General features: G+C 41.0%; 1 protein-coding gene across 1 annotated transcript; it reads left to right on the plus strand.

Annotated features, from left to right (window-relative positions):
• The first annotated feature begins 1,294 nt into the window (after positions 1–1,294).
• TMEM202 (transmembrane protein 202) lies at positions 1,295–10,898 on the plus strand. Its single transcript, XM_003267179.3, has 5 exons — positions 1,295–1,375; positions 1,623–1,878; positions 9,612–9,761; positions 10,097–10,228; positions 10,702–10,898. Exons 1-5 carry the CDS (start codon positions 1,295–1,297, stop codon positions 10,896–10,898), a joined length of 816 nt encoding a protein of 271 aa, XP_003267227.1.
• Positions 10,899–11,662: the final 764 nt, after the last annotated feature.

The raw sequence follows: 11,662 nt of genomic DNA on the forward strand, positions 1-11,662 counted from the left end.
CATCACCCAGGTATTAAGCCTAGTACTCATTAGTTATTTGTCCTGACTCTCTCCCTCCTCCCACCCCCTACCCTCCGATAGGCCCCAGTGTCTGTTGCTCCCCTCTATATGTCCATGTTCCCACTTATAAGTAGGAACATGTAGTATTTGGTTTTCTGTTCCTGCATTAGTTTGCTAAGGATAATGGCCTCCAGCTCCATTCATCTTCCTGCAAAGCACATGATCTTGTTCTTTTTTATAGCTGCATAGTATGGTGGATATGTGCCACATTTCTTTATCCAGTCTATGATTGACGGGAATTTATGTTGATTCCATGTCTTTGCTATTGTGAATAGTGCTTCAGTGAACATACATGTGCATGTGTCTCTATGATAGAATGATTTCTATCCCTTTGGGCATACGCCCAAAAATGGGATTGCTGGGTCAAATGGTAGTTCTTTCTGTCTTTATGTCTTTGAGGAATCGTCACACTGCTTTCCACAATGTTTGAATTAATAATTTACACTCCCATCAACAGTGTATGTGTTCCTTTTTCTCCACAACCTCGCTACCGTCTGTTATTTTTTTGACTTTTTATAATAGCCATTCTGACTGGTGTGAGACGGTATCTCATTGTGGTTTTAATTTCTCTAATGATCTGAACATAGAAACCAGCAAAGATTTCATGATGAAGATGCCAAAAGCAATTGCAACAAAAGCTAAAATTGACGAATGGGATCTAATTAAACTAAAGAGCTTGTGCATAGCAAAAGAAACTACCAATAGTGTACACAGAAAACCTACAGAAAGGGAAAATTTTTTCACAAACTATGCATCTGACAAAGGTCTAATATCCAGCATCTGTAAGGAACTTAAATAAATTTACAAGAAAAAGACAAATAACCCCATTAAAAAGTGGGCAAAGGACATGAACACTTTTCAAAAGAAGAAATACATGTGGCCAACAAGCATATGAGTTCCCCTTTTTTAATTTGCTATGAGGGAACTGTGTCTTATTTATTTTTGTGTCCCAGAAGCTAGCACAAAGCCTGACACACAGCCACTGCTAACAAAATATTTGTGGATTTATTTAATAAAAGAGTTGGGAGTAAGTGGAGAATGGAGGGTGGGGAGCATCACACATACATGCACATGCTTAAAATGTGATGATTTCTTCCTGATCTGACCAGACCAAAAATATAAAACAGAAACAGGATCTATGCCATGGGTCCTGGCCCTTTTTGCTTCTGCCAGCATGTGTGAGGAGATGCAGAGACAAATTCCGTGGCAGTTAGGAAGAGAACTGACTGCCAAGATGGAGCAAAGGGAACATTTAACCTTGACTTTCCACAGTCCTGAGGTTCCCAAAATAAAGGGGAACCGGAAATATCAAAGGGTGAGGAGGTATCTAATTGGAAGTCAGATGGGAAGAAGAGAACTTACTTAAAGGCAGGACTACACAGAGCATCCTAAAGACAGAAAAGATCACCCTGAAAATTGTGGGTTTTTTTTTTTTTTTAGGAGTAGGGAAAGATATCCATAAATCAAACACACACGGGAATGCTTGAGGTAGAGAAGAGCAGGTGACCCTGGGGATCACGGGTTATCCTTTTGGGTAGGCAATATTTCCCTCATCCTTGTAGCCTACCCTTCCTGCCAAGAAACATCCAAGTGCCTCGATGTCATCCCAAAGGCAGCAGCAGCTTATGGATCAGCTACACATCTACATCCGAATGCTCTGTGGCAGCCTCTGTAGTTTTAGCCTCCTAATGCTGGTCGCCATGTCCCCACTGAACTGGGTACAGTTCCTGGTGATCAAGAATGGCCTTGAGCTCTACGCAGGACTCTGGACGTTATGCAACCATGAGCTGTGCTGGAGCCACACACCCAAGCCACCCTGTGAGTGCCACCAAATTAAATGCCACAGGCCCCACACAATTGCAGAGCTTTCTGCTCACACAGATTGACCCTTCATGTTTCTTCCTCCAAGATCTTTTGGCCTTCACCTCTCCAAGTGCAGGATGGATCTTTCTTTGGTATCCTCAGTGTGCCCTTTCTGTCTCCTATTCCAGGTTGTTTCCTGTCCTAAATAATGGGTTATACTCTTTACTCTATGGGAAGAACTGTTTTTGTTGGTTTGTTTTTCGAGATAGGCTCTTGCTCTATCGCCTAGCCGAAGTGCAAAAGCACTATCGTTGCTCACTGCAGCCTCCACCTCCAGGGCTCAAGCAATCTTCCCGCTCAACCTCCTGAGTAGGTGGAACTACAGACGTGTGCCAACACTCCTGGCTAATTTTAAATTTTTTTTTTTTTTTTTGGTAGAGACCAGTTCTCATTATATTTCCCAGGCTGGTCTCAAAGTCCTGGCCTCAAGTGATCCTCCCAAAGTACTGAGACTATAGGTGTGAGCCACCATGCCTGCCCTAGGAATAACTCATTTACAAGGTGTTACTGCTAAGCAATGTGATTGGTATTCTAATGTGGCTTGAAGAATTAGAAGAGAAGTGATTGATCATAGCTGGAAGATAAAGCAAATATCTTAACCTCTATTGGATTTAACTTTCAAGGTCAGCTTGTTCTTCTCCTAGCAGTGGAATAGAACTTAAATGTACGTTAGATATGTGGTATAACAAATGCCAGCTATGAAGATAATGTTATTTATGTCAAATTTTATGTGAATTTAAATAAATCTGAAAGTGCAACACAAAATATTTTAAAATAAGTTTTTGGGGCTAAAAATATCATATGCATGACTTTTTCAATCAAACCAAAAACTTAGAGGAAAGATATCATGACACTGACAGTTTTCCCATCACCTGCAAGATATAAATTTACACAAAGAAACGGGTATTGTGAAAAAAAACATATGTGAGTAAAGCATCTATTCTCCTCGCATAAGCAGGGGTCCCATCTATTCTCCTCATATAAGCAGGAGGGGAGCACCTGTGCCCAACTCTGAGGTAGAGCATCAGTTGTTTGGCCATGGGCTGTGACATTTGAAATTAAGGGACAGTATCCTGCATGATCTTGAGAAGAAACTAAAATCAAAGGCAGGCAGAAAATTCAACTGCATAAAATGAAAACTAGAGAAAATATTTGCAACCATTATGAAAGATAAAGGTTAATGGCCTTAATATAGTAAAAGGATACACAAAGTATTAAAAAGACACAAACTCAAATAAGTTCTTTTTGAATGGACATGCACAAGAGAAGAACTATAACTATCTAATAAACATAGGAAAAATAATTTAACCTCAATCATTAGAGAAAGGTAAATCAAATGAATAATAAGATTTAACTTTTCAGCCACCATATTAACAGAGTTTTAAGTGATAATGCAACTGCTATCACTCCCATACGCATTCCTGTACATACCATGCAAATTGGTGTAACCAAAGCAATATGATTAGGTGTATCCAGAGACTTAAAAATGTTCATCTCCTTTGAGTAAATAATTCCATTTCTAGAAATTAATTCCAAGGAAATAACTAGAAATGGATTAAAAGGTTTAGGCAAAAAGATTAAGCTGAGTGCCCAGGCTAAAATTTCGGCCTTAAGATTATTATTAAATTTTTAATAAATTTAACAAATTTTTAATAAATTAGGGCTGGGTGTGGTGGCTCACGCCTATAATCCCAGTGTTACCAGAAAGGGGTTTTGGTCCACACCCCAGGAGAGGTTCTTGGATCTTGGGCAAGAAAGAATTCGAGATGAGTCCATAGAGTAAAGTGAAAGCAAATTTAAGAAAGTAAAGGAATAAAAAAACGGCTACTCCATAGGAAGAGGAGCCCCAAGGGCTGCTGGTTGCCCATTTTTATGTCTATTTCTTTATTATATGCTAAACAAGGGGTGAATTACATTCATAAGTTTTTGGGGAAAGAGGTGGGCAGTTCCCGAAACTAAGGGTTCCTCCCCTTTTTAAACCATGTAGGGTAAATTCCTGACATTGCCATGGCATTTGTTAACTGTCATGGCACTGGTGGGAGTGTCTTTTAGTATGCTAATGCATTATAATTCACATATAATGAGCAGTGAGGACGATCAGAGGTCACTTTTGTTGCCATCTTGGTTTTAGCGGGTTTTGGCTGGCTTCTTTACCACAGCCTGTTTTATCAGCAAGGTCTTTATGACCTGTATTTTGTGCTGACCTCCTATTATTCAGTGACTAAGAATGCCTTAACCTCCTGGGAATGCAGCCCAGGAGGTTTCAGCCTTATTTTAACCAGCCCCTATTCAAGATGGAGTTGTTCTGTTTCAAACACCTCTGACATCAGCACTTTGGAAGACTGAGGTGGGGGATCGCTTGAGCTTAGGAGTTCAAGACCAGCCTGAGCAACAAGGTGAAACTCTGTCTCTACAAAAAACACAAAAATTAGCTGGGCATGGTAGTGGGCACCTGCAATCCCATTACTTGAGAGGCCGAAGTGGGAGAATTGCTTGAGCCTGGGAGGCAGAGGTTGTTGTGAGCCGAGATTGAGCTACTGTACTCCAGCCTGGGTGACAGAGTGAGACCCTGTCTCAAAAAAAAAAAACTAATATATTAGAATCCTGAAATTATGTCATTTAAAGCAGTGAATAGTTTATTTCTTGGAGCCCTGGATTCACGTTTATGCAGATAAAGAAAATCAAGGAAATCAAGCCAGCCAGTCACTCAGATTTTGTGGAGTCACTTTGTCACTCACCTTTGTTTATGCTTTGTTTTATCTCTACGGACTGTAATTATTTAGAGAAAGTCAACTGAATCCTTAAGGTACACAAGTATAAATCAAGTATCCACCCTATTTTCCATGTTATTATAACTAGTTCTAATTCAAGAGTCAGTAATTAGTCTGCAATACAGATCTCATAAGAAATCCCCCAAAATGTAATCAAAATGTCCAGGCCTTACCTCCCTGTGACAACAATATAATGTTATTATTGCCCGAATACATTATTTATTTATTTATTTTTGAGATGGAATCTCATTCTGTCACCCAAGCTGGAGTGCAGTGGTGCGATCTTGGCTCACTGTAACCTCTGCCTCCCGGGTTCAAGCAATTCTCTTGCCTCAGCCTCCCAAGTAGCTGGGATTACAGGTGTGCGCCACTGCACCCAGCTAATTTTTGTGTTTTTAGTAGAGATGGGGTTTCACCATGTTAGCTAGGCTGGTCTTGAACTCCTGACCTCAGGTGATCCGCCTGCCTCGGCCTCCCAAAGTGCTTGGATTACAGGCATGAGTCACTGCACCTGGCCTCCAAATACATTATTGTCTAATAATTACTGTCCAATTCAATGACTTCAAACGTTTACCTACTGGATTGCAAGAATTTTGTTCCCCTCCCTGACAGTTTCCTTTCATAAGTCATTTTCATAAGTTTCACAGGGGCTATCTCAGGTGTGTTTAAGAATGTGCATGCTCATATTCCTATTCCCTGGGCTCACTTCAGGGTGTTGTGCTTCTGTCTCTGACTTCACTGGGGTCTAGATGACTGATAGCCTCTCTGTTGTGGCTGTTGCTAACGGGATGAAGAAGGGATGGGGAGGAAAGGACAGTATCTTTCACTTTTACTAGGAAGTCTCAATTGTAGAACAGACCCTTCTGTTATTTTCCCATAGCACTGGTGAGATCAGGCTGAAATGTAAAGGATATATTGCCACAGAGAGTAGTTTGAACTGTTTTGCAGAGCGTGGGAAAGAAAGGGTAAGTCTTTTTGTGAAGGCACTGGGCACCCTAGAGTTAGGACCCTAGGAACCACCATATAGTACACATTGCCAAGCTGTGTAGGGATGCTTTATTCTGGCACTCCAACTGGGTTACAAGGGGACCTAAATACTAAGCAGATTTCATAGATACCTCTTCAGGGTACTAAGTCTCCACCCAGGATCGTTTCCATTCCAAAACCACCCACTTGGGGCACCTTATCTGAGCCTGGAGAAGTTGTGTGTTGCCTTCCGTGCCTTGAAAGCAGTCACAATGGCAGCAGCATGGAAGTTCAGATTTGGCTAAATAAGTGAGCTGATTCCCCAGCTTGTCTCCAGCAGCACCACTTTCCGAAAGCTCTCTGGCCAAGTTTTACTTCCACAACAGTAGAAGGAGATCCTGCCCATTATTTTCAAACTGCCAAATGGTGAATGTCCTCATTTCACTGAGATCTAAGGGGATGCCACAGAACACTACCGCTTTCTGGTTAGGTGATGCCCCCCCCAATCTTGGTAGGGGTTTTACATCTTAGCCGATGGTACTCTGAAGTGTAGCATCGCTGATTGATGCCAGGCTGATCCCGAGAACATCTACAAAAATCTTACCAAGTTTTTCAGATGATTTGTACTTCCTCCTCAAATTGAAAGTGACATCCTTTCTCTTCCCAAGGTATTAATTTCAGTAAGCTGGGAGAGGTGCCTTGGTATTCTTGTAACTTAAGTCTGCATCAAAGTATATCAGTAAGAAAAATATCAGAAATGTTTGGATACGGTTGACCCAGACAGGTGACACAGGGGTGTTCATTTTATCTCAGGCACTCCTTTTTCTGGACCAAGGCTTCTTACTGAAACATACAAGCAGAACCTTTTGTAATTTAGATCCTAAGATTTTTGAAACTTTGATGAGTAAGCTGTTGTAAAAACTGTTGTTTAAAAGCTGAAATCAGCTTTGGTGTTACAGGAGATAGAAGCTTGAAATCAGCTTTTGGGCATTTATTTATTTAGAGTAATATGAATAAAAAAACTATAAAGTTAACCAAATGCAGATGTCTTAGACTCTGAATCTAAGTGTTTAGTTTGTTTATATAATTTGTTGTATATGATTATTCCTAATAGACTTGGTTACTTTGGGAAGGTTAGACTCTTCTATGCTGCAAATCTTTAAATTGTTCCTTTGGAGTTGTGAGGATCTTGTTTATGTAGTTTTCAGGAGATGAGAAGGTAACACAGAGAGAATTGTAAGAAATATATAAAGTTGCAGTCTTCTCCTCATGGTAGAAGAGGAACTGGACTTTATATGTTAGGCTGGAGTTGGACAGGAAATATCCTCGACAGTGCTCCTTGGTGTTTTGAATATTAAAATCATTTGAATTAGTGTAAGCTAAAGAGTGAACTTATTTGTAAAGATTCAGAAGAATCGGCCAGATGTGGTGGCTCAAGCCTGTAATCCCAGCACTTTGGGAGGCTGAGGTGGGCAGATTGTTTGAGTTCAGGAGTTCGAGACCAGCCTGGGCAACATGGTGAAATCCCATCTCCACCAAAAATACAAAAAATTAGCCAGGTGTGGTGGTGTGCACCTGTGGTCCCAGCTACTCAGGAGGCTGAGGTAGGAGGATCGCTTGAGTCTGGGAGTTGGAGGCTGCAGTGAGTAGAGATCATGCTACTGCACTCCAGCCTGGGTTACAGACTGAGACCCCATCTCAAAGAAAAAGATAAAGAAAAAAAAATGTGGCTCAGAAGAATAACATAGACTCCCAAGGCAGGAAGTTCGTGGGACCTTAGGGGATTCCAAGGGAGGCTGGGATCTCATATAAAGAAAATCAAACCAGCCAGTCACTCAGATTTTCTACAGTCACTTTGTCATTCAGCTTTGTTTATGCTTTGTTTTATCTCTACAGCTCAGTTTTTCCTGTTTATTAGTGTGTAAGTGCCTAAAAGGTGATACCCCCAGTCAAACTTTAATCTTCTCAATTCAAGCAAGCAAAAGAGGATATCCAATTTCTAAGCATAAGAATAAAATTGTCCTAGGATGGGTCAGGTTCCCATGCTTAGTCCAGTTAGCTATAGTCAGAGGGCTATACAGACAATAGTCCAGGGCTATAGACAAGGGCTGCTAGAGCTCATGGAGGATTGTGGACTAAATACCACAAAGGCTGCCTGTTACCCTGGGCTTCATACAGCTCAATCTGGGCTTATGTTCTGGCTGGCTACATATACTGCTAATTCTGAATAACCCAGTCTTCAGAAAATGTGCAGCTTGTGAATTACTATGTTTTAATGTGGCTCACTTGTTGGGGCTACAGAGCAACTTAACCTCTGTGGATAGGGCTGTGGTTTCTCTGAATGGAAATTCCTGCAATTCATCATATTAATAAGTGGCAGGTTCTGGAGAACAAAATGAGAAAAGGAGGCAGCTATTAGACTGGATAAGCTTGATAGATAATTTCTGCTCTCTGGGTTACTCAGAAGCTGGACTTGGATTCTTAGGCATTTAAGTGGTTAGCGAACTTTCCAACCACTGGGGTGGGGGTGAGCTGGTCCCTGCTACATTGGGACAGAAAAAGAAGCTAGATAAGGAGGCACCTTATAAGGGATACTGAAGATATTCCTGGGTGTCTGGTAGCTCAGAAAAGCTACAGCTACTTATCTTCTAAATCTTCAGTAAAATATTGATGGGGAAGTCGAAGAACCTGTTCCGTTTTAGGGATGTGGTAGCAAAAACTAAGGTTGAGCACATCCCCGCTGCTCTCTTACCAACATCCAGTCGGCAGTGGCAGAGCCAAAGAGAAGATACCTAGAGCCAAAGATGGAAGAAGGAGAGGTGTGGCACTTGGATAAGAGCAACTTGAACAAATATGAGATAGGACTTTGGGGGACTCAGCATAAAAAAAAAGTGGGGGGAAATACTTTGTGGTAAGTTCCTGCAGTTTGGTAAATTGGGGCTTGAAATCATCATAATATGGAATTAAAGTAAATGAGGCGGGGTGAGGTGGCTCACGCCTTTAATCCCAGCACTTTGAGAGGCCAAGGTGGGCAGATCACCTGAGGTCAGGAGTTCAAGACCAGCCTGGCCAACATGGTGAAACCCTGTTTCTACTAAAAAAATACAAAATTAGCCGGGCATGGTGGCGTGTGCCTGTAATCTCAGCTACTCGGGAGGCTGAGGCAGGAGAATTGCTTGAACCCAGGAGGCAGATGCTGCAGTGAACCAAGATTGCACCACTGCACTCCAGCCTGGGCAACAGAGTGAGACTGTGTCTCAAAAAAAAAATAATAAAATAAATAAATAGATAAATAAAGTAAATGTGACTTCATTTTGTAGTCATAGGCTGACAAGGCCTGTACATGCCAGATACAACTGAAAGTAAAAAACAAATGGAACTAAACAATGGGTAGATCATTAAGCAAAGTACATTAATATGATAGAATATTTTGTAGCCATTGAAAACAATATTTACAACAGATACTGGGGAAAATCACATCATATATTCTTAAGAAAAAACCCACACGATATCTAATATCATATCTACTATGTACAGAGGGTAGAAAAGTAAAATATTAACAATGGTTGCCTCTAGGTAGTGAAATTGTGGCTGATTTTTTTCCTGCTTCTTTGTTCTTCTGTAGTCTTTTGAATACTTATGTTGAACGCATATTACTTACTACTTTTAGAATTAGAATTAGAAACAAGAAAAAGGTTTAATCTGTTTTGTCATTGGTGACACCTCTTATAAGCTAGTTTATATCTTAATCAATGCATGCAGAAGTATTTGTATATTATCTTTAGTTTAACAATCATAGTAAAGAAATTCCAAGCAAAAAGGATGTCATGTAGCAAGTTCTGCTCCATCATCCTTTGTTCTTACATCCTTCTCTAAGACTCTATCTGGCCTTTTTAAGGGAAGGTCCCTCACTGGACTAACCACGCTCCTCCTTTCCTCTTCTTCATGCAGATTATCTCCAATATTCCAGGGCCTTCTTTCTCATCTCTGTCTTTACCATACTTATTGGCCTTGGCTGGCTCTTCCGCTCTTGGCTCCCTAGTCAAGGAAGCATGACCACCAACTTGGATCTAAAGGTATCCATGCTCAGCTTCATCTCAGGTACAGACCTAGACGGGCACGGTATTTTACCATGGTAAAATAGTCAAGGTAACAAATTTTCTCTGTGGAACTCTCATAGTCTTTTTCTTATCTCTTTGCTGTTCTTCAATATCACACCAATTTGCCAGCTATCTGCCTTATCTAATTATATAGAACACAACTTAGCTGACTTTACCAAGGTATAGAGCCTGTTCTCTCATCTTGGTCAATCCCCAAGTTTTTATCTTTTTGATCCTTGCTATACATATGGCCTCTGGAGGCCAAAGAGCAGGGGGTGGTGGGGAAGGCAGACTGAAGATGCTGATGGGTTGTGACATCTTTCCTTCTGGCCCTAGCTACCTGCTTGCTCCTCTGCCTCAACCTGTTTGTGGCACAGGTTCACTGGCATGCTAGGGATGCCATGGAATCAGATTTCCTATGGACCTATTATCTTAACTGGTGCAGTGACATCTTTTACATGTTTGCTGGTGAGTCACTTCCCTGCTCTATGTTAGAAGGTTGGATAGGGAAATTGCTTCGGGAAAGGGAGGTATAATCCAGGAGAAACAGACGCACTGACTGTTCCTTTTCAGGACACTGATACTTGGAGAGTCAGGGGGGCATAGTAAAGAAAGGGTGGATTTTAGAGTCTGAAAACCTAGCATTAGTAACCTGTTCTATCACAAAGTGAGGCATGGACAAGTTGAGTAACTTGCCCAAGACCACACAGAAAATAGTGGAACTATGATCTGAATCCAGGAGGTTCAAGCTTTGTCCTAATCAGTCTGAGAAATATTATAATGCAATTAGAGCACAGGAGGGTAAAGTAACTCCGCTGGGGGAGAGAGGGGTTCACTGAAAAGATGCCACTTGAACTGGTTATTAAAGGATGAGTAAGAATTTTAAAAGCCAAAAGACCATTGCCTATTGAACCTCACCTCAAATTATTCCCTTACCCTAGGGATCATCTCTCTTCTCAACTACGTAACTTCGAGATCTCCTGCCCGTGATGAAAACGTCACTGTGATTCCAACAGAGAGATCAAGGCTGGGGGTTGGTCCAGTGACTACAGTATCACCTGCTAAAGATGAAGGGCCAAGGTCTGAGATGGAATCTCTAAGTGTGAGAGAGAAAAATTTACCAAAGGCAGGACTGTGATGGTAATAGGAAAACCTAACTATAGCTTGTCTTAAAAGCAAGGGAGAAGTTGAGTTGGGAATGGTTACATAAATTCTTGGAAACTCTCCTAATATCATGTCCATATTACTGGAGGAGACAGCATTAAAGCTGAGGAAATGTCTTTTGCGTGCATTGGATCCAAAATATCTATGATAGTCATAAAGTAAGTAATAACTCACTTAAGAAAAACATTTCTGAAAGAAAACAACAATGTTTAGAGTCATGAATGAAAGAAACTAATGAAAGATGCAGTGTGTAGACCAGAGACCTCTTTGGGTATCAGAGATCTCATGGACCAGAATGGCCCATGGAGAAGAATGTTAATTACTTCTGTTTGGAATTTTCTTTATTATGTGTGGCTTTGGGTATACTCAGGATGGAAAGCACTTGGACAAATACTGTTGAATCTGAACTTGATAGCATTATCAGAAATAGAATAAATATCAATGGATATAAGACCTTCTACTCAAAGGAACTGAGAGGTGCTGGGTAGATTCCAGGGAATCCATGAGGTCCCACTTACTGTGAGGATTGGTAATTTGAAACATTTACAGTCTATTACATAAAACCACTGCTTCTCCCTAGGCAGGGAGATACCTTAACCAGGCATCCACAAACTCCCTGAAATTCTATACAAAACTTGTATATGTATTCTTCTGTGAAGAGAGCCAGCGATTCCATCAGATTCTTCCTCCTCCCCGCCCTGCCCCCGGAAGATAGTTTCATGTAAACTCCATCAAATT

Source organism: Nomascus leucogenys, chromosome 6 (assembly GCF_006542625.1).
Source record: "Nomascus leucogenys isolate Asia chromosome 6, Asia_NLE_v1, whole genome shotgun sequence".
Taxonomy (NCBI): domain Eukaryota; kingdom Metazoa; phylum Chordata; class Mammalia; order Primates; family Hylobatidae; genus Nomascus; species Nomascus leucogenys.

Bases quoted from the DNA above. Each gene is read 5' to 3' on its own strand.
- TMEM202 (XM_003267179.3), top strand. From the start codon at position 1,295: ATGGAGCAAAGGGAACATTTAACCTTGACTTTCCACAGTCCTGAGGTT. The intron at 1,376-1,622 runs GTGAGGAGGTAT...TCATCCTTGTAG, and splicing joins GGAACCGGAAATATCAAAGG to CCTACCCTTCCTGCCAAGAA. The intron at 9,762-10,096 runs GTACAGACCTAG...TTCTGGCCCTAG, and splicing joins CATGCTCAGCTTCATCTCAG to CTACCTGCTTGCTCCTCTGC.